General features: G+C 41.3%; 1 protein-coding gene across 4 annotated transcripts in view; it reads left to right on the plus strand.

Annotated features, from left to right (window-relative positions):
• Window positions 1-22559, plus strand: part of INPP5A (inositol polyphosphate-5-phosphatase A) — a 142587-nt gene extending 120028 nt beyond the window's left edge. Inside the window, exons 12-16 of one of the 4 annotated variants that reach the window (XM_033515462.1) lie at window positions 3898-3971; window positions 15229-15340; window positions 19539-19607; window positions 20775-20811; window positions 20961-22559. In XM_033515462.1, the coding sequence (XP_033371353.1) occupies window positions 3898-3971; window positions 15229-15340; window positions 19539-19607; window positions 20775-20811; window positions 20961-21010 (342 nt within the window). In that variant the 3' untranslated portion in view covers window positions 21011-22559. Of the gene's footprint in view, window positions 1-3897; window positions 3972-15023; window positions 15145-15228; window positions 15341-19538; window positions 19608-20774; window positions 20863-20960 lie in introns of those variants that run through there. The other 3 variants (XM_033515463.1, XR_004498068.1, XM_033515461.1) reach the window with 3 other exon arrangements.
• Window positions 22560-23691: the final 1132 nt, after the last annotated feature.

Raw genomic sequence — 23691 nt, forward strand, 5'->3', positions numbered from 1 at the left:
GATGGATGATGGATGGATGGATGGATGGATGGATGATGGATTTTTCATTCAGGTGTTAATCAAACATCCCTGTTGGGTTGGTCACTGGACGTTGTAGAGCAAACATCTTGATGTAATATCATCAACATGGTGTTGGATCAGATAAAACATAGACCCTGCATCATCTTCACTCTTATTTAGGTATAAATACATTGGTGAAACCCAGTTTGGAGAAGAAAAAGTCTTCTTAAACTGCCAGTCTTCTGAAAACTGCCTATGACATATAATTCTGGAATGATCTGCCAGTCACAGCATTTCAAAATCTCTGTGTAATTGCTCAAATTACCACAGCGTGTCATGTAACACCTTAAAGATTTGGTTCTTAAGGATGATCTTATTATGAGTAAATTAAATAGAACAATATATTGATTTTTAGCGTTTGAGCTTTTTTATAATTCTTAAGGCATTTAGAGTGACAGACATACGTTTCCTGTTCAGCAATGACATTATTCATGGTGCTGATTGGTGTACAGTATGGAAATGAGTGAGCAGTTTGTGGTGAAATTGCCATGAAAGGAGTGTGCTGCAGGTGGGGTATTTTAAAGACCGTGTTAGATGCTTTAAAAGTAAAGACGTTACCCTGTGAAGTTCTGACTGCTCCTCAGTATCATCTTTTTAATTTTCATTCATTTTCTGTCATGCCGAGTTGCTCCAGGCACCCATGTACCTGAATTAAAGTAGATAAAATTGACTGATGCCTGTGTCAGGCCCTGTGCCTTCTCTTACCAAAGTTGCTTTCATGGCAAATGACATTTGTAGTTGTTTGTAACAAGACCTGGTGAACACCTTGCATTTGCATCAAAAATCTTGCATTTTGAGAGTACAGGCTTAAATGATAATACAGGTGCTTTTCACACCAAAAAATAATAGTTAAAACATGCTCTGCTACTGAAAGGAATACCTGCAATTTTCCCAAAATGCACAGTTCAGGCTTTCATCATCTCTTCTGTTCCTCTCCTCTCTGCCTGCAGCGCTGCTGGGTAAAGGCAGAGAGGTTCTGGGGGGTTCCCACTGCTCAGCCCTGGGCACACAGATAACCTGTCCTTGCCCTCCCAAGAGTGAGCAGGTGTCTGTCTGCACACCTAGTGGATGTCTTTGGACAGAAGGTTACGGGTACTGTAACTCACTCAATAACTAGGAAAAAATAATTTGTAAAATTATTATTTACTAACTAGCAGGAATTAAAAGCTTTTGCAAATAATCCAATAAAAATACTCGGCTGTTTTACATGGCAGGATGAATTCTCCACCATGAGCATTTCTGAATCCTTGTAGGCACCTAGTTGGGCTTTGGATTCAGGTTGAAGCTGTCCCTTTACCTGGGGAAACTCGGGAAACCGAGAGCACAGTACACAATGCTGCCTTGTTTCTGTTATCTGTCACCAGTGTCAGCAGCTCATCTGCATAGCACAGACACTGCCTACACAACTGCAGTAAACAAACACAGCAGAAACTTCTGTGGATAATAATGCACCTCCAAATGCTTAGTCCTCTAAACCCCAATGTGGATGCTAGCTCTGGAGCAAGCTGCAGGGAGCCTGCAGAAACTGCAGGCCCCATAACTTCTCAGTCCTGCCTGAGAGCTAGCCTGAGAAATTTATGGGAGGATTTAAAAACAATCCTTAAAGACAGAAAACAGCCTTGCAGGTGCTGTTTGTCTGTCCTCTTGTTTTCTTGGCAAGAGAAAGTCAGAGGGTGGTGTACACCACTGACCAATGATGGTGATGTAGCAGTTCACTAACCAATAAGAGTTACCTTTCTGTACTTTCCACAAACTAGTCTATAAAACAAGGCTAAAGCAATAAACTAGGGAATTCTCCTGTTCTGACTCCCTTGAGAGTCTGTGTCGCTTTTCTCAGCCGTTCCTTAATAGAGCGACACCCCAACCCTCACTGAGTTTGCAAATATCATCATAGCAAGAACAATTTGAATGTATAAAATTTTGAAAATGTGAATTGGTGTGAGAGGACAATGCATCTATTGAACTTTGCCAACCCCTGGGATGCCCATGAGTAATTTATACCATTGTGTTCTGTGGAGCATTGTTCTTTCATTCAGTCCTCTCAGTTTAACACTTCAGAAACAGCCTTTCTCAGCCTCCCCTTCCCTAGGCTGAGCTGTTTACTTGGAACAGTAGGAAACATGTATAGACGTACATTTCAATTAATAGCTTTAACTGGGGATGGCAGCTTGTTTTCCTATCCCAGATTCACTTAAGGTGGTTGATACCTTTAAGGTGGAGGCATTTGGAGCAGGAAAGGGATGGTAACATTTGTTTTCATTGCCAGTGTGTATGTATTGTGGCTACCAATCTGTTCTCCTTTCTGAAATACAGAATCACAGTCTGGAAGCATTCATGGTGATGGAAATATCCATTTATTGAAGTATGTTGAGATCGCTTCAGTTAGACCAGTGACTGCTGGACCAGCCCAACACTTTTAGGATTGAGTATATTATTAGATACATACTGTAAATTTCTACACAGGTATTTCAAAATACTTATCCAAACACTGAATTCTCAGGCTTTGAATCAGTTCATAAAACAAGCACAAATTTTCACAGTTATTGGTATTGCAGAACCTTTTCCAGCATACTGTCACAGAATTTGGTGTGGAATGAGCTAAAGCAGGGAAAGCTGCCCATCACCTGGCATCTTCATGTGAAGGTCCCTACATATGGCAGCATGGCAGGAGAGGCTGGGGAGAGCTGGGTGAGCCGTGGAGAGGGAGCTAATCAGCAGTGCAGGTGGTTCAGGTAGCTGCTTTTCACACAGATAATTAATGTGTACAAGTAGCTGCTAATTGCACATTTCAGGAATGATTTATGAGGTGACAGAGGGGAAAGGGGGACACGATCTAATCCTTGGGAACCTCTGCCATTCATACAATGGTATCAGCACAGCTGTGAGATGGAAGATGATTAATGGACAGTGGGCAAACACCGCCGTGGCGCGGGACAGTGCCGGGATGCTGGACAGAGCCAGGGCCAGCACCATGGGGGTGATGAGCTTTTGTCTTTACCTTGCAGCTCCCTGGGACACTGGGCTGCACCCCAGCAGCATTCTGGAGCAAGACCATTTGTGTCCATCAGAACAGTTACGGGTTTAATGGGACAAATATCATTCAGCTGTTGTGAGTGGGTTTGTGTTTATGAACAAAGACTGTGGATATTTATTCTCACTGTAGAGGTCCGGGGGAAAACAAACGTGACTGGGACCAGTATTTCTACATTAAATCTAGACTTATGAACATCTCTGTTAAAGACCTGGTTCTGGTGCTTTCTGCTGCTGCCTGGGAACACCCTTTACCTGCTGTCACATATCCCTGTGCCTGCTGTCTGCCTTGCACCATCCACAGTAGATGTCCAGGAACTCCAGGCTGTGCTTGGGAAGAGTGATGTGCCCATCCTGGTGATTGTTGTACCTGCTTATCTGCACTAAAGACAATGCAGAGTAATGTGATGCATTTCAGTGACAGTCTCATGGGCTGGTTAGCGTATCAGTTCGCTGTTCTTTCTTAATGTTAGTCTGGTTTATCTCTGAAAAGATTGATAATGAAGTTTCAAGAAATGTAGGCTTCTTGTGGTATAAGTGCACTTACAGGTCAGTGCTGTGAAGAGCCAGTGTTATGACTTTCACTGAGGAAAATAAAGGTTTTCAACACTTTTCTCAAAGCACTGTTCATGTACCAAAATAGTCCAGATGGGTTTGCAGTGTATTATAAAAAGAATTCTATGAAGGCTGTACCTCAAGCTCTGTGTGATCATAGTCTCTTTCTCTTTCCTTTTATATAATGTAGTATCTTTAAATTGCTGCAGTTCCACATTAAAAAGTGAATGCATTTATTTCTATCTTTTATAGCTTTTAGAATTTGACAGAGAGCTATCAGTCTTTAAAGACAGATTGTATGAACTGGACATCTCATTTCCTCCCAGGTAAGAATCATATATAATCCATTTATTTAACTAGCTACAACATAATTGTTGCTTGCAATGTTGGTAGAATGTGAATGTTCCCATATTTATTGCAGAAATTATAATGATCTCTCTTCCTTTCATGGTTGTTTATCCTCCCCACATCCCCTCCATCACTAATAAACCACATGCCAGTAGTGCTCTGTAGCTCATCATTCGGGCTCCGCTGATGCTGTCTTTTACAGCTGCTCTTAAAACAGACCCCGCAGGATTGTGTGCTCAGAGATGTGGAAGGACTTTTAAGCACTGGGCCCAGACCACCTGTTAAATGACTTTATTGCAGCCATAAAGACAGTCTTTGGCTCAAGCTGTTTGATGACTGCGAGCAGTCAGCTGGGGGTGTGGAGCCTGCTGCCTTCACTCAGGGAAATCCAAGAGGGGTATCAGGACAGAGGGCAGGAACTTAGATTCTGCTTTTTCAGTTTCAGTAAACATCACATAAATACTTAAGAGTGATAGAATAAATTGGCTGGCTTAATACACATGCATGATTTTAGTCAGAGGTATCCCTGAGGTGTTTTAGCCATGAATGGACAACTATTGCTATCATACAAAACCAAGCTTTTTGCAAATGGCAGTCCTGTTCAGGAGAAATCTGTGGAAGATTTGGTGCCATTTTATACAATTACATTTTACAAGTGCATTTACACACTTTCCAAGAGTGAGGAAGTCAAATCTTAGTTGTTTTCAAGGGAAAGAAGTACTCCATTCACAAAGAAAATACTCAAAAAATAGTAGAAAAAAGGCAAATAAAACTATGCTTTTTATATACTTCTTTTATTAATAGATATAATATGTTTAAATACTATTTTATGCTTCATGGACAGATAGAGAAGTATGATATTTTGGCATACACGAGGAAAAAATTTGGGAAGCTTGCCTTTTGTGATCATAATCTCATTACTTCTCACCAGCCAGCTGCGATGCTGATTTGTATTGATCCCCCGGGACACTGGAAGTGTGCACGGAGTTACCACCACTCTAAATTCTCCTTACTGATTATGGTAACAGTAGACCAGCAGGGTGTCTACATCCCATGTATCTGGTCAGGGTAGATGAAGGTGAGGGGAAGTGATAACAATTTTTATACCATACATGCTCTTCTACTTCATTCCTCCAATGTTAGTGCTTTTAGCCAGGGCAAGGCTTGCCAAAAATACATTGTTCCATGAATAGTTTTCAGCTTCTTCAGATCACTCTGTAGGAGCTTTTCAGTGTCATGCTCCTCTCAAGCAGAGATCAGAAATTAGGTGGGAGTAGCCTCTGTGTGTTTTAATCCTACTCACTCTGTTTCCTTCTTAACAACTAGATAAAAGTAACAGTGAGAAATGGTAAAAAAAAAATAATGTACTGAAAGATGGCATGTATGTCTAAAGAGCAAACTGGCATTACATTAGGATGCTTTTTTCACCTATCCCTCCTTGTTATCTGTGTCATGAGGCAAGGACATCCTATTGCCCATCCTGTGGTACTTGCACGGCCACAGGCTCAGTTATGTATTTTTAAGAGAAATACATTACTATTTTTAATCATACATGTTTTCATAGGTAGGAATAATTACTTATATAATACTGCTATGAGATTTATGATTACAAATAGAATTTGTATTTGTAAATGGTATTAAGGCAGCACAGTGAATTAATGTTCCTACATATGCAAAGGAGTTTCCACAGGGTCTTGGCAGACTGTCTTATTGCACATTAGCTTCAGGACTTTTAGTTAACTTTGGATGTGGGAAGGATTGGAGAGCCACTTCTGAGCTCTCCTATAGCCACATCTAAAAATAGCCTCTGTGCAGGCTTACCTAGGGAACTCAAAACTAATCTGTTGTTCTTCCCCAGTGCAATACTGTCATTTAAGACCAAATATCTGCTTGGTCTGCAGTGTATCCTTCCTCCTGCCATGGGTGACCATCGTGCTGTGGTGCAGAGGGAGCATCACCCCTTAGAACCATCTAGAACAAAGCCTTGACTGAGCTCAAGGGCTCCTCCTCCTCAAACCATTCCTTCGTTCTGTGATTTTATAGCACTGACAGCATCTGCAGGCCTGTCAGTTATCTCCTCTCTGTTCAGCAGCCCTAAAGCATTTTCTGAACTCCTCTTCAACTCTGAGTTCCTTTTGATTCGTTAGTGTATGTTCCTGAGCCATGTCAGCTCACCATCCTGTATGGCTGTGCCCAGGGGAGCATGCCAGGGATGCAGTGAATGAATTTCCAGAGAAACGAGGCTTATCCCACCTGCTCTGCACCCAGATCTGCTGCTGCTCTGTCCACAGGGCCTCCCACCCACCTTCTGTCCAGGGTCCTTGGAGACCAGGGCAGGGGCAGGATGGGCCAGGCATCCCTCTGGCCCTCCAGAGCCCACCCTTCCCTCACAAACCCTTCCTCTGTCCTGCTGAGATGTGCCAAAGGTCAGGGCAGCCTGGGAGGGAAGCCACAGTTCAAAAAGAAACCACAGGCTATATGTGGCAGGTCTGCTGTGTTAGGCAACCTGTAAAAAATCTTTCCAACAGAGAAATTATTAACAGACATTGTTCACCCACTTCTGTATTGCTATATTTTGAGGTCTTTTATTTATATAGTGAATATTCATGTTTTCATCCTGTTACCCTCTGTGACCTAGTGTAGCCCATAGCAACCCAAGCCACTGGAGACTAAATACAATTTAGAATTTTAAACTCTGTAAGCTCTGTCACTTCACAGCCTGACCAGTCTGGCTGTGAGCAAACAGCCCAGTGTGAGGCTGCAAAGGGCTTCATGGCAGTCAGCAATCACTGCAAAAGGCAGGAGGTGTGAAAAAAAGAAGTAAAGGCATCATGGTCTGTCAATATACAGGTGGGCAATTGTTACCTTTATCACTGCTCTCCATTAATTATTATAATTATTCCTGCAGCTGTTGTACAGCAAAGATAGGAGCTGACTTTAGCAAGAGTTCACACCCACATACAAGGTTTGCTCTCAGATAAGGCTGCATGCGCAGCAATCTCATGTATTAATCATTCTCTTAAAGTGACCTGTTCTTGTTTGTTGTTGAATTAGGCTGTCATGTAATTTACTGGTTGGACATATGTTTGTGTCTTAGATACCCTCTGCGTGATATTTGTCTCAAGCAGACCCTCTGCACTGGCAGTGTCTTGGCTTTTGATGCCTCTGAGCAGGAGACAAGTTGAACCTCATTTACTCTCGGCAGTGTGTTCCTCCTTTGGAATTCTCTCTAGCACTGGTTCACTATTCTGCAAAAATCTTATTTAGTCCATAAAATATTTCTTCCCTACCTTATATTTTGTCCCATGACCCTTCTCTGTTCTAGAAGGTTGCATGACACATGTATTTTTCTGCTCTGATTTACACTGAGCCAGCCTGCTGTGCATGAAGCAAAGCTCAGAGCGCTCCCTTGTTCTCTCCCTTCTGCAGAGACCGTTCAGAGCAGAACCTCTGGGTGCCACTGCAGAGCCCCAGGCTCACCCTGGGGTGTGAAATGAAAGGACAAGATGATGGTTTATGTGTCAATAGGCTGCCCTTCTTTTCCAGTGTTCTCACTGGCTCTGTGTGTTCTTGGATCATACAGACAGGGCAGGGCAGCACTCCTGAAGCAGGCGGGAATCTCATTTCCTAGAACACTGAAATGCTGCTGTAATGGGTCCTGTTGTCTCACAGAAGGGGAGTTAGGCACTCAGAATAAAAAGCCCTAGCTTATTTTTATGCTTGCATTATCAGTTACTTTGGTAACATGAATATTTTTTTTTTTTGGTCAATTAAGAAGTGTTTTCCACTGAACAGAAATACTTCAGACTCCCTCATGCAGTGTAAAACAACTTCCAGGTATTAGTGAGATATCTGAAATCACCCATGGATCACACAGTCCCCAAGGAACAAATTCCAACCTGACATGATGCAGTTGTCTGGGTGCTTCCCAACATCTAAGGCTGAAGCGCAGAAACTTCCCAGCTGGAAGCAGAGAAATGACATGTGTCATTACCTCCAAAATAAATAGAATTTAATCATTACAATGTTTTTTCAGACAGATCTTGCCTCCATGTTTCTACTCACACTAAACTAGTGCAATTCTCAATTTTCAAATTGAAATTGGGTGTTTCTTTATTTTGTGAGGAACTGGAGAGCATTACACAAGGTTTGGTTTAAAGAATTGTAGCAAAGGGGAAAAGAAAGGAAAACCAATGAACTAAAAAAGTTCCAAAGAATTACTCTACACCATGTGTAAGTTAAGGACTACAGACCATGCTGCAAGCAGAAAATAAAGCATATTCTAAAGAGCTTATGTTCTTTGCTGCCAGCAATGCTGTCCCATCTGGATGTACTGCTGAAAAGCCCAGTAGTTTGGACCCTGAACCCTGACCTATTTCTTGCCTCAGGTTCCTTATTTTTTTCCAATATGTGACTTTGTAAATTTTAGCCACAAAGTAATGTATTTTTGAGAAGTACAGGTAGGCATATTCCCAGAAAAGACATCAAACTCAATAACAGTCATTTATAGTAACATCAGGCTGTTCTTGTGCAACAAGTCAGCACTGGATCCTTCCCAACAAGCCCAACATTATTCATAATTCCATTTATCCACTTGTAATAGTAGCAGTATTGCATACATTCTGTGGGGTGCAGCATTACTGTTATTAAAGTAATCAAGTGCATCACTCAGTGTTCACTTGCTGAGGCACTAATAATCCATTTTAGTATTGCCAAATAGTCCCTTTTTGCCAGCTGGGCCTCCCCACAGCTCTGGGGTCAAAGAGCAGAGCAGTGTGCCTGTAGCCATCAGCTGTGTGTCAGCCCCTGCTCCCAGGCAGGTCCTGGCAGCACAGCGAGCAGCAGCACGTCCTGCTCATCACCAGGGTTTGGCCACAGCATGGTTTTCAGCAGTGAGGGGAGATGTTCGCTCTGGAGAGCATCCTGGGTCAGTGTTCTTCACAGAAGCGAAGGGGTGCATCATGCTCTCTGAAAAAAAACCAAACCAGGCTCTGGGTTTTGTGGTTTTTTTAAATGAAAAAGGTCCTGTGACAGTGGTGACACAGGAATGCTCGCTCTGAAACACGTTACAGACCAGTATTTTCCAAAGAAGAGTGTTAAGCCAAGAAGCAATATGCCCAGCATAAATCCATAAAAAAAGGATTCTGATAAAAATGCCATGTCGTTTCCCCTCCTGTTTTGTGTTGTGCCCAGACTCAGGGCTCCAGTCCTGTTTACCCATCCTGCCCTTTGCTGCTGGCTTGCCCGGGTGACCCCCCCGTCCCATTGTCACCTTTGACTCCAATTGTTGGTACTATCACCATGGTGTTAGTGTAGCCTGTGCAAGTAGCAGCTGTTTAACACTTTGCTCTGTAACTACTGTGTTTGCTGGGCTCTGTTTGCCCTCCTGATTTGGCTGAAGTGAGACACGTATCGTGGCCAGTTGGCTCGCAGAGCATCAGCAAGGCTTGTTAGAGTTTTGGTACCTAGGAAGCAGATAACCTCATTCAAACAGCAATGTGTCCAACTGCTTAGCTTCCATCTGCTGCCTAGGATGAACACATGAAGATAAATTAGATGGGGTCATTTGTTAGGAAGAGATCTAGGGAATCCAACTCTTTCTTTCAGGTTCAAGGAAATAAAAAATGTTAATTCAATTTTGAGAAAGTAACTAACACTCTGGTAGCTGACAAAAAATGAGATGTCACCCTTTGATTGGCTGAATGGCATTTTGTTGAAATCACACTTATGTACCAGCTTACACTAATGCTTACTGTAAATTAAAAATATCAAAATATTTTTATTTATATCTTTGGCCTTAAAACTTTCAGAGCACCCGTAGGTTTTATTGGCAGTACACATTCACCATCCTTTCTTAAGGTAAAAGTATCTTAGACAATCTGAGAGCATGCCAGAGCTGAAGGTAAATTGATCCAACATTTTCTCAGAAAATATGAAAATAGTAAATAATTTTCTGATGAAGAGTGGCTGGGGTTTTTCTCCCTTTGAAGTTCTCTGTCAATGTCATATGTAAATAGAAAGACCTAAAAGTGAGAAAATGTTTAGTAAATGTGAGTACTCATACCTAAGTTCAAAAACGAACTGAATCAAAAGTCTCTGAACTCTTGCCATAAAAAGCTCAGTTTTCATTGATGCTTTATAGTTCTATCCCATCCCAAATATTTTTTATTATAAAAAAATCAGTGATATAAAATGTGGGGACAATTGACAGATGAGCGAGCACAAGGAGTTTTTGAACAGGAGGCATTTCCACTTCCTGAAACATGCTGAAGTCTGCTAAATGATCTGCATTTGAAGCTGGGTGCAGGCTGCACAGTTGTTCAGAACGACCTTTAGTGGACTGAAGCCGATGCAAGAGCTGAGTTTTGCCGTGGGTGGAAGGCAGGGTCCTCAGAGGGGACGGGACACGTCCCACGCTGGGTGCCTGTGGCAGCTACAGGTAACAGCCCTCCTCCCCTTCCCTGTTCAAAAGTACATTTCACCCATCTCACTAACAGATTTGATCCACACTACACAAGAGAAGAGTTTGTTAGGAGCGTTTTTCCTAACTGGGAATGCCAGTTAAGGAGACATTTATATATACAGCATTGTTGGCTTGTGTTTTGAGTTAAGGCACTGCTGACAGGATGCTTTACGATGTTGGATGACTTTTCACCCTGCAGTACGCATTTTTGTAAAGGTGTCTAATCATCTCCGACAATACCTGTCAACAGTAGTAGTGCTCTGATATTACTGGCCCTCTTAATGGTTTCTTTTCCCCAAACAGTTGCCAAGTAGTTCTCATCCTTATTGACAACAGCAGTTCATTGGACAGCCTGCTCCTTATTAACAGAGTAGGTTAGCAATTCATCAAAGTGTTTGGGTAAATTTCAACAATATTGAACATTGTACGAATGATGCTGCTGGAAATTTCATTCAGAAAACCCACCTGACAGTAATCCTGATTAAATAAATGTAACTGAAACAAAAGTTTGTGAAATAGGGGGGAAAAGCAGGTAGAAGCTGCATCTTGAGAAAGAGTGAATCCTAAACAACTGGAGGTAGATGAATTGTGCAAGCTTTTCACATGGATGCTCCAGAACTGCCTGTCTGTGTGTCACCCAGGGGCATGCAAAGTGTATTTTGTATAATTCTGCTGGCTGGCATACACAGAGAATAACAGTTTCTTTTTGCTATTAATTATCCTGCTAACATGAGTGGTTAAGGTCAACTTTGTCACTGTTTTAAATAGGGCATAACAATTGTTCCACAGGGAACTCCCCATTTCCCCATTGTATTTTTAAATAGATGTAATAGTGTGTAAAAAAGTGTGTAACTGTACAAAATACTACAGAAGTGTGTACAGCCTTACCTTACCTCTAGCACCTGTACATGTTTGTATTATATCTATTTATCATTTATGTTTCAGTGGTACCTAGAGGCCTTTATCTGTTATGTCATCATTTTTACATGAGCACTCCCTTTTCATTCTCAAGATCACTGTTTTCTATGCATTACACAAGGTAGAATTGTGAGGCAGAATGCTAATGAAAGGAATAAAATAACACGTTCTTTCATGTCTAATTATGGGACAGGGAGAGCTGGTTTTCCCTTTTTCTCTGCCACAGTCATTGTCCTGATAGTCAAAAGTAATGATGGAAGCACAGAAGGATGGCACAGTACTTCCCCTTCAGTAGATTGATAATGGAATTTTAAACTTCTGATTATTTGGTATAGAGTCCTTGAATTTCTTTTTACCAGACCTGCAGTTGTTTTTATCAAATCTGTAATTATTTCTACAATTCACAAATCAGAAAATCTGTTGACTAGAACTGCTAAGTAAGTTTTGGATTAAGGACTGGGAGTTCCTTACTTGCCTGGAGTGAATGTGTTAAAAGAGGCTGGAGATGTCAGCAAAACAAATCAAATTTAATGCCCTTGATCATAGTCCTAATGCCTTTCAAAAGATATTACAAGAATGGTTTTGCTTTTGGCATGCACACAAGCTTAAATTTGCAGTAATTTTTAGGAGACTGTTTATGCCTGATGGCAAGGAAGCAGTCAGGAAGTGGGGTTGAAGGAAAGGAGAAGCGAAATCACGAAGGCAGCTTGGGAAGAAAGAGACGTGAGCGGTCAGGCAGAAGCGCTGTCAGCACCCCGGGGTGTCTTGGGTCCCCAGGGAAGCAAGGGAAGGGATTCCCTGGGTCCCCTCAGGGCTCCTGCTCTGGGGGCAGTGCCTGTGGAGGAGGCAGGACAAGCCCTGAGCCTTTCTCTCCGCTGACCGGGCTGGGAGCCCCCGGCTGCTGCCTCCTGGCCACGGGCTCGGGGCTGAGTGAAACAAGTGCTGCCCTGGCAGCTCTGAGTCCTTGGCTCTGCAGCATCGTCAGAATCACCATCCTTCCTGAAATGCCCACACATCTGCAGGATCCTCCTTCCTTTGCTACTCCTGACTGGGTTTAAATCTTCCCAGCTGGTGGGAAGACATCCAAAAGAAATAACATTATGTAAGACACCAGAGTATCCTTGGGGACAAGACCCTTAAAAACACTCCAAACAAGCAAAAGCTTCAGAGTTCACATGCAGATGGTTCTGGAAGCAGTCATGCTATTTTCATGCCACTGTTCACTTAGCTATGGAACAGGACGATGGAGACAGCCTCTGGCGTGTGTGGTATTTGAAAAGTTTTGTTCTGGAATTATATACATTCAGCAGCATGTTTCACAAAAACTTACTCAGTGACAGTTATATTCCAGAAACCTCTAATAGAGCTTTTTTTTTTGCTAAAATCCATTTAAGATCAGTGGTATATAATAAACTAAAATATCCCTACAACCCAGAAATTCACAAAAAAAAAATAAAAAATCCCTCACGGGAATTATGAGTCATATTTAGTTATAACCATTATTTGAACCCATCTACAAAAGAATTTTGCTTATTCCAAAGTGTTTGTGACCCCTCTAGAGCATGAAGAAGGAGAGCAAATAGTTTTCCCGATTTTGGGGGCATGGATCATGTTAGGATTTTTTGTTAGGTTAGTGTCAGCATTTCACTGAGATTAGGAGGGAGATGGAGGGAGGGAGGGAGGGAGCTTTATTCACTGGAGTGCAGTGAGACAGAACACTCCATGCTTCTTGCTTCCTTCAAAGGATTCTTTCTTATAAAAAGAAGAGCTTGCATCACTTTATTATATTAAATTATTACCTACAGGTCATTTTGTCTGGATAATTGTGCAGCATTTATTTTCATCTCTGTCCCAACCATTAGAAATTTGATTTGTCCAAGATACTTGTAAACTACAGTAACTTTTTGACTGGGTTATCAGTGCTAAGGACCTTGAAAAATTGGCAGAAGTTTTTACCCTGCGAAAACATTAAGATAAATAAAGCAAATTGATAAATACCATTTCATAGAATATAGGCTCTAGGATTTAATGCTCTAGCACATAGCAGTAACAGATCATTCCAGCTATGGAACATCATATTTCAAAAGCCATGCAGTTAATGCTGTAAAAGGAAGGATTATATGAAATGTGATTGATTCTTATACCTTTATTTCATAAAAAGTAGCTTCAGTTACCTGGGGTTCTGGAGTAACTAAAGTAAGAGGTTACAAGAAAAAGTCAACCCTTAAGTTTCAGACAAAGAACTTCTACTATCAGTACAGTATTACATCATCAAAATATTTCACAGACAGTCAGAAATAAGCTGTACTTCTGTATGTCAGTGAAGCAGCAAATTGAATTCTCATAATACGTTTTGAAAATGAGTCTTGTTAGGTTTGATGAGGTGGAAAACATACTGAGATCACTGGTTTGTTCCAATACGTTCAGTACGCTTTTCTTGGATGTTTGCCATGGCTAATCTTTTTAATGGCAGTGTAGCTTGTAAATCCATTTGGTAGAGATCTGTATGTCTCCATTTCAGAGTATCACACCAAGCAGGATGGTAAATAAGTTTCTCTTCAAGCATGCAAACTCTTTTTTTACAATACCAGAAATTTTATTTAAGACACATACCAGAAAACCCTCAGTATTTCCTTTATGAATTCAGTGAGGAGCAGAATAAAATGAAAATGTTGTTTCAAATACACTCACACAAACATATGTAGATGTTTAGGGGTTTTAAGACTTCTATCAAGGGCAGACTTCAATTAATTCAGGCCCAGTATTCAAGAAGTTGAGCCTGTCACAAACCCTCTGGGTTTCTCCAAAACCCCTTCTTAGCTACCCCTACATGCCATTTTAGAAATGGTCTAAGAAAACAGTGGGCCTTACAGTGGTGAGCCATCATCAATGCAAAGTTCTGTCATAGTAAACTGATGAGAAGATTTGGATGAGACATGAAAAATTCTGGCCTCAGCTTGTTGAGGCTGAGCCAGAGGTTGCCCTTCAGGTGCTTTCAGGTGATCTCAGCCCAAGGGCTCACAGGTGTGTTACCTCTAGTTATATTCTACAGATTAAAATAAAAACTTTCTGTTGCCCTTTAAAGCTAAGTTAGAATGCACTGGAGATGTCATAGCATGTTTATGATGGACCCAGAGTGTAACTGTCATTTAATCTGCTTCTATTCAAATGTCTTTACAAAATAAGATACTTTGTCTTAACACAATTTCATAGGTACAGGATTTCATGTAGTCAGCATCACTTTCTTTAAACCACATTCCTCATTCCTTGGTTCTGCAGAAATCCCCTGCAAAGCCTGCTGTCTTGTCCTGTCTTCCTTTCTGTCACCCTTAAAGAGTCCATACAGGAGAGGTTTGTGTACAGCTGCAGTGATCCCAGCACTCTGAATTCTGTTTTCTGTTACATTATTCCTGGATAACTCCCCTTGAGAGAATCCTGCAAAGAAATCACACAAGATGAACTTTTTTCCCCTAGGTTTCATTTTTCAACTTCTGCATGTAGATTTTCCATAGTCTCTTGTCTATTTTCAAGTTGTCAAACTGATTTTTGTTCTTCCACACAGATAAAGAGTTTGCTCTCTTTAAACACTCTCACATGCACGAGCACAAGGTAGGAGGTGAGAGTTTTGTGTGTCTTGTTAACTGTACAGTAGAGTTGCAGATCTGAGAAGACACATAGAGAAAGAGCACATGAAAAGAAAAGAGGGAGGAGAAAAAAAAGATAAACATGTACAAGTGTCTGGAAGAGCTGCTCTTCAGCAGTGGAATTTTGTAAGTAGTATGGCCCTTTGAGCCAGAGGTTTCAGGCTGCTTTGCCAAGAGTCACTGATGGTTGTGGTTGGGATTTGTTTGCAGTTATCCCTACAGCGAGGACTCTAGCCAGGGAAGGCAGTACATGAACACAAGATGTCCAGCCTGGTGCGACAGAATCCTGATGTCCCACTCAGCCAAGGAGCTCATTCTGAAAGTAAGTACAGACCTCCAGCCCCCCCAGTGCCTCCACACTGCATTTATCTGCACCAAAGGCAGGTAGGGCTGCAAGTTTCTGTCCTTGAGTTTGCCTGTAGCAAACACTTGCCAAGCTGGAGACAAAACACCATGGTAGTAAATGGAGGGGTGTGCCTCCAGTGCTTTGCACCCAGAAAAGGGGAATTTGTCCCCATAAAGCTGCTGGCAGTGACTAAAAGACAAGTTTCCACAAGCACTTCTTTTGGTACCTGAGCTGCCAAAGATGACTGCCTGTCTTCTGTCCTGTGCCTCTTCTGTGCAGGGATGCACAGCCTTGGGAGACTGACTGCTTGCTTTAAAGAGAGTAGCAGAAAATAAAAAGCCGCTATAAAACATCCCCATTGGTCCCCCAGCCAAGTCCACCCTAGAGTGACATAGGCAGCAACACTGTCCCTACCAAGGGCTCTGAAGGGATGCAGACAGGAGCAGGGATGCAGACAGGAGCAGGGATGCAGACAGGAGCAGGGATGCAGACAGGAGCAGGGATGCAGACAGGAGTAGGTACAAGTGGCTGCTGGCTGAGGAGTCACACAATTGAAAGAAAAATCTACACAGCAACAGCTGGAGGTACCTGAGTTACCAGTGATTTCCTAAGGTACTCTCAAGAATATATCAAGTCCTACACAGGCCAAATCTATCACTGTCCCCTGAATGAGGATAGTCTCCAGCAGGTAGGCTCCTAACTTGGTACACCAGTTAGGTGCTTAAATTTAGACATTCTGTTAGAGCTTTAGAGATAAGCTTGTGCAATATTTCTAGAACATACAATTCCTCTTGGGATTTTAGTGTTTATAGATAGGGTTAGGATTAGTTGGTGATACTCTCTCCAAGGTTAAATGATCTAAATATGGTTCAGGAGCCTTCCAGTTTTCTGTCATTTGCTCTCTCCTTCTTGTTCCACTCTGCTCTCCTCGTTCTCTTGGAAGCACTGGACCAGGTCAGCTGGTTACCTGGGCCAGCTTCCACTGCCTCTGTCCCTGTGCTCCTGGCACCCCCCATCCTGCTGGCCCTGGCTGCCAGCTGTTCTAAAGGGCCAAGAACAGATCAGGATATGGGGATGTGATCCAAGATCTCTCCTACTTCTCTCTGTTCTGAGCTGGCCAGCTGGCGGTGGCCATGGCTGCAGTGAGGTTGTCTTGCTGACCAGACTGTATGACTGACAGACTTACTGAACTCAAAACTGCCAGAAGTCATGTGTCTGTCTGTGTGCTCGTGTATAATTAATGCAGTTTAGTGGGAGTGAATTACAGAAAATAATCTTCCAAGTAAATCAATGTTCTATAGCTTCATGGCTTTTTTTTTTTTTCCAGTTTAAATTAATTACACCCTTGAAACTTGCTCTCCTGAAGTTTATAACCTTCTTTTTCTCTCTCATCAGGGTTATTTATCTCGTGATTAGACTGTTTGCTTTGCAGTATATAACTCACAGAAAGACTGGGAATGTGTTTTCCACAGCTACTTGAATTTCAAGTCAATGCACTTCCTCACACATTTTAGTGTGTAAAAAGTGTCTGCATGACATAATGAAATTTCACCCAAAATTTTAGACAATGCATATACTGCAGTATTCAGTAAAAAAAAAGTGAAGCCTAAGGGCAATACAGGCTTTCTAGTCAAATAGTAATGTCAAAATCAGTGTTGTTTTCCTTATACAAAAATATCATGTGAAAAAGTGAGACTTTACCTAAAATGTTACCGATAGTGCTTGGCAACCATGAAATTCCTAAAGAACAAAGGATTAAAACCATGAAAAGAATGGCCAAGGAGGGAAGATTTTTTTTTTTTTCCCAAAGCTATGAATAAGGAGATAGAAGTGTACACAAAAGCTTGAAGAGTGTAAACAGTACAGAGGGAAAGGAATTCTTTCTGATTATCTAGAGGGCTATAACTTGGATATAATGGAAGAAAATTAAACAAGGGAAAACAAAGTTAGAGCACAGATTTGTAACCGTGAGGTCAGTTACAATTTCCAGTCTCCATCTAACAGAAACCCCATCAGTTGGATCGTTCAAAGCTCACCTTTAAAAGTGCACACAGCTCTGTCTCTGGAGCTTTGCATTTGCAAATTGTGCTCAGGCAGCTCGGGCCATCTCCAGACACTCGTAGGCAAAGACAGGTGCTGCCTGGGCTTGAACTCAGTCAGTCTGTACCAGCACAGGAGTTAGTTTATCCAGCCCCAAACTGGGATTCTGGCCCATAAAACCTCATCAAAATAGTCTTTAGAAAAGAATGCTGAACTGATAGAGGAAAGGACAAAATGGCCCTACAGGTTTCTGTGGTTCTACACAAGAAGCAGTGTTGGCCTTGATTAAGAATTTACTCCACTGCAAAGACCTATACTTTGAAACTTTAAAAGGAGTTCTGAAGAATATAAAAGCAAATTTTAATTAACTGATGACACTGTAACAAATCCTTAAAATACAAATGTATCTGAATTTTTAAAGAATTTTTTCAGTCATAACTATCAAATATTCTTACGCAGGTATTTATTTTGCTGTATTAATTTTTCTTATAGGCAATTAAAGTGTTTATTTTTCGGCCTAGGCAATTCTGTATTTTATTTCAAACAAAAATTGCAGTAATTCTGCATTTAAATCCTAGGTAGAGAAAGGATAGGGTGCACAAATTGCCACTGTACAATGTGTTCAGCTACACAGTAGGCATTACAGATTGTACTGACATGGGGCTGTAAACAGCTTTCATGCAACATCATCTATCATGCCATGGTCGGTTACCTCACCATCATGTTATTTTATGCTTCCTGAGCCCTAAACCACCAAAGGTTGCCCACTGCTCGGGAGCTGCGCTGATGCCTGATCGCATGAAGTAATGAATGCTCAGCCAAGTGTATATTGTTTCTGCTTGTGCACTGCTGTAATTTGTTTATCTGTCTAAAGATTATGCAGTTGAAAATCCACAATTTTATGCTGCCTTTGTAAATTATCAAGTCGCTTTTGATGAATGTATCCCCACTTCCGATGCTGGTGGCATTATGATCTTGAAATATTGGAAAGTGCTCATGCATACAATGCAGAAGGTTATGTTTTTATATTTTTGGCAGACAACCGTGCTGTAAAGTAAATCTGACCTTAAGCTTCCTTACTGCATTAAAGATAATTCAGTTTTAACTTTATAGTCCTAAATGCTACTGTTTATATAAAGTTATTGCCCAGTCAAACTTGACTGATTACAGATAAGAAAGTCTTGGCTGTTTCCTACAAAATAAATTAGTATCACAAACTAGTTTAAAGCACCTCTACAATTGCATTAGAGGCTGGAGAGTGTGCAGATTACAGATTTAATTAGCTAATAGAAATTGTTTAGCACAGTAAGAAATTGTTTTGTATGGTAATATATTTGTATTTGTTAGTGAAGTACTGTGCTAGAGAATCAAAATAGCTCCTCCAAATCTCCTTTATTGCAAACGGCAGAAAGATGAGTACATCTTATTATTCATTAAGATAAAAATGCTAAAGGAGTCAGTGTATAAGGGTAAAGTTCAACATGGAACAAAATGAAAGCAATTCATAATGGAGACTGGAGGAATGTCATCTGTCATTTGCTGCTTTTCTTAAAATCACTGAATGCTTTTTTTTCAGATGAAGAAATTTATCTCAGAGAAATGGTTAAAGATTATACTCATAACCTGCAAATAATCATTCATCTCTCTGAACATTTAAAATCCCCTATATGGTGAAATCAAATACTGTTATAAGGCAACATGGATTGCATTTAATTCAAAGAACATTTATCTCATCTAATGCAATAAAAATTGTGTTGTTCTCAAAAAAGGACTTGCCAGATGTGCTGCGTTCTGCAGCAGAAGCCGGGAATGCAACAAGGAGTCACTCATTTCACTTAGCACAGCGTTAGTGAATATATCCCAAGGTCCCATCAGTAGGGAGGAGGTGCAGAGATCTCTGGGGTTCTTTATGCAGGCAAACTGCATGAATTACTGCAAGCAATACTGAGCATAAAAGTTCATTTTACACATTCTTTCTCTGGAGAAGCCAAGCAAAAGATGTGTTAATACCACCTCATTCAGAAACTGGTTTCACCTATTAGCACAATATTTCCAATGTTCCTTTCTGTGTGTGTAATCCTGAGAATTCTTGGACTGACTAGTGTTTTGTTGTGTTCTGCTTTTTTTAAAATAGTCAGAAAATGATGAGAAGATAGTAATATATGACCACATTGGGCCAAATGTCTGCATGGGGGATCACAAGGTAATTAAATTTAACATTTTAACCTTTTGTCTTCTAAGTTTTTTATTAGGAAGGAGAATGTAAGCACTAAGTTCTATAATTGTAAGTCAGCTATATCTCTGTCCTATTTTTAAGTAACACCTTGTAAATGTCTCAAAGTCAAATTCAGTCAGTCTGTATGTCAGAGTAGCTGCTTGTAAGAAATGGAAGAACAAGACGATGGGTGCTAGAATGGAAGCAGGATATGGTGCAAGTGAAGAGGAGCAGCCATCTGTACACTTAAAACTCTTCCAGCAAAACACAAGTGATTTCATTGGGTTATCAACTATGCTTTCAAAGCTTAGCTTCAGCTAGGTTGATGCATAGGTGCTTATTGGTAAAAGAACATATTGGCAGTTCCATGTTCAAACAAGTGATATAAAGAATATAGAAAAAGGATAAGTAATTCTATAAATAACCAGCTGTTGAAATTAATAAAATACCTGAATTCTACAGTCTACTTTGCTGAAGATACCAGATGGAAACCTAAGTTAGAAATACAACAAACCAGAGTATTTGCTTTCTTTGAAAAAAGCCAATTGAGGAGTAGGAGGTAACCTCTGAAAGCCTGTCTAAAAACAGCACTGAGGCTCTTGAATGATAGCTCAGAGAGGGATAGTGGTACTTGTATGTGTACGTGCAAATCTGAACTCAAAAATACATACCCCCTATTTAATTCCATGGTCAGAGTTCTTGTGAGACAGAGAATTCTTTTCTAAGGAAAAATGCACTTAAGGCATTTGGTCCAGAATTGTCCAAGGTTTTAAAATAAAGCAACTTACTGTCTTATCCAGTAAACAAAAAGCTCTGGGTCAGCCAGCTCAGAAACTGCAGTTTTTGTTTCCTTCATCACCAAAGTGGTGTGGCACCGTTACGAAAGGGAGATGTGTATGGGACCTGAACCTCTTCCCACAGAAATCTGTGGAAAATTTTCCCTTGGGATTCAGTGGGAGCAGAAATCTGTGAGGAAATGATGTTGTTCCCTTGTGCATTTTGTAATTAGATTAATTAAAAAACTTGTTGCAACATTTTGTTTCCAGTCATAGGGAAGTTTTTGTTGTATTTACTATTGACTGTAAAGAAAACAAAAACAACAACCAAATGTGTATTTCAAACATGTAACTTCTATTTTTCCCTAACTTGCTGCAGCCTGTGTTCCTGTCCTTTCGAATAGCTGCTGGGGCAGGTAAACCTATTGCAAATGTGCACAAGTGTTGTGTCGTGCAGTGATGTGGTGGTAAATATCATCTTTTTTCTTTACGTTTCTATTACATTTTCTACATCATTTCCCCTGTGTTTATCTTTCTTTTTTAAAAAATGCCAATTCTGCAACAGGAAAAAGATGCCTACGTAGTGAGAAGATTTTCCGTGAAACCACACTATAGCCAGGAGGGAAGGCAGCACACTGAAATCTGTAATCCCAACAGCTGTATTGATAAATCCAGTCCTGAGTGCCACATTTTAGACTGCTGATCCTACACTATGCTTCAGCATCTGGACTCTGTTCAAGAAAAGCCTCACATACCTCACTGTCTTGTATGTTCATGTGACATCAAGTAGAAATGTGGAATTATTTTTTATATATATGTCACAGTTCTGTTGCCAAAACTCTAAATAGACAGCAGAGATGTTATGTATTCTAGATTTCACAACTTTCAACTTTTAATAAGTGTTTGTCAATGTGGAAAAGCTATTTCAGCATATTATAAAACTTTTAAAGGTATCATACCCATTATATATCTTTACCACTTTGGGATTTTGTACATTGGATTGTATAGATAGAGATATTGATGGTTTTAAATGGTATTTTCTTTTTTGACCAAGGCTTATGGTTTGTGTTTTAGTTTTAGTATTTTGGTTTTCATTTTTTAATTTTTTTTTCTCATTTTATTTACTATACTGCCATGTTACATGGTTTTTGAATCACACAGCAGCTGCTTTCTATACATACATATATATGTGTGTGTATATATATGTATGTATGTGTATATATACACAGATATATAAATAATTTATAAACCTGACCAAAACTTATGCTAAATATACTTTCCAATATGAATGCTTGAGAGTGCCATATCAGCAGTAAGTATTGGAGTCTTAGCAGGTTTAGTTAAGTGTACATCAACAACCAACATTTATATAATAAATAATATATAGCAGTGCCATCCTGGATACAGATATATAGCATACTATATAGCACATATATTAGCAGTTTCACTTTGTTACTCCTATAACCTCTTCTTTCTATGTAATATTAAGGATTGAATGTGAAGTTCTTAGCTAGGTTTGGGTGTAACTTTACAGAATTTTGTAAACTGTTTTTGTCTGTCTTTTGTTACTGTTTTATGGTGCCATATTCTATATTGAAACAATAACAACACGGGAGAAGAAAAATAATAGTCTGCTTCAAGTAGCAACTGTATTGGACACAGACTGTATTTATACAGTATTAAAGAAAAAAAAAACAAAACCAACCATCAAGCCAACTGTAAATTTTCCTGGTTAGTAGCTCAGTGCAGCCTACAATATAGTCTTGTTACAGACATTTTCCTCCCACCACTAAATACAACATTAAAAGGTGATTAGGGAGTCTGTTGATGAAACACAAATGTATGTTTTATTGATTTAATTTAGAACACTACAGAGTTCATGGACTGCGCGATGGCATTAAATTGATGCTTAATTTTGGTATAAATCACTACCATTGGAAATGATTTGATGTCCGCTTGCAGAGTTCTCTCAACAGTACAACCCAGTTTATAGCAAGTATTGTTGCCCAAAGGGTGTCTGCAGCTCTGTATTGTTACTGTGCCATGTTGCATTATAACCACACAGTAATTCTATTTAAGCGAACTCAATTCATGATAACTCTGAAGGCCTTTAGAAATGAGTACTCTGGTTCTCAAGCAATAAAACTAATCATGGTGAACATGACTGTGTCTGCCCCTTTAATTTGGTGATTACAGAGAAATTATTAAATTGTCACATTTCTTACTGAGATTCTGCCAATTAACAAGGGTATTTTTCAAATGAAAATCTCTGTGATAGGATGAGGTTCTGGTGTTAATCAAAACACAATACAAACCGAGTAAAAGACGCTGAGGGGCTGGTATGGGAGCGCTGATGAGAGGAAGGTGATGCAGTTTACGAGCTGTTCACAAGATGCTAGTCCTCAACAGGTCAGTAAATGTGCCACCATAAACTCCATGGTGATTATCACAAGTTCCAGAAGAAACCTCTCTAGCCTTTTCCAGCAAGGACCGAAGCCCCGAGTAGAGATGAACTCGCTGTAGCCTCCAGCCGCGGCCGGAGCCTCCCCGGGGCTGCCGGCGTGAGCTGCTGGGAACGCCCCGAATTGAACACTCAGAAATTCATAAAACGTAACTTTGGCATTTTAACAGCCCCGGAGGCGAATCCGGGTGAGCCGGGCCGGAGCGATCGCAGCGGACACCCCGGGACAGCCCCGGCACAGCCAGGACGGCTCCTGGCTCCGGGCTGGCAATCCTGGCTCCGGGCTGGCAGTCCTGGCTCCGAACCCGCTTCTCCCGGAACGCCCCCGGCCAGCTCACTTCGTTTAAGAACTTTGGGAAGAGGTGGGAATGATTGGAGCGCAGGTATTTTTATCCAGCCACTTACCCTCAGGAGTCCGAATACTGGCCCGGTCTCAGCGTGCTCACAGCCGGACGAAGACTAGACATTAAACTCGATTTATTCCCTCTGTAAACGCGACATAACCGGGCGCGGCCCCGTTCAGTGAGCAGGGACCTGCGGGACTCTCCGCCGTGCCCGGGACGCGGAGCTGCCCCGGCAGGAGCGAAGGGGAATCAGTCACAGCGAGCGGGGGCAGCGGGGCCCTTTTCCTCAGCAGGACCGGAGAGCTCCGGGCCCTTTTCCTCAGCAGGACGGCACCGACGCGGGGGCACACGCGGGAGCAGCGCTGGGCGATGGCGCCGTGCGGGAGGGCGAGCGGGGGAGGCCCGGGCGCTCGCTCCGCCGTGCGGGGAGCGGGGACACGCTCGGCCCAGCGCTGCGGGACCGGGGCCTGCGGGGCCCCGCGCCGGACCGT

This window comes from Parus major, chromosome 6 (assembly GCF_001522545.3).
Source record: "Parus major isolate Abel chromosome 6, Parus_major1.1, whole genome shotgun sequence".
NCBI lineage: Eukaryota > Metazoa > Chordata > Aves > Passeriformes > Paridae > Parus > Parus major.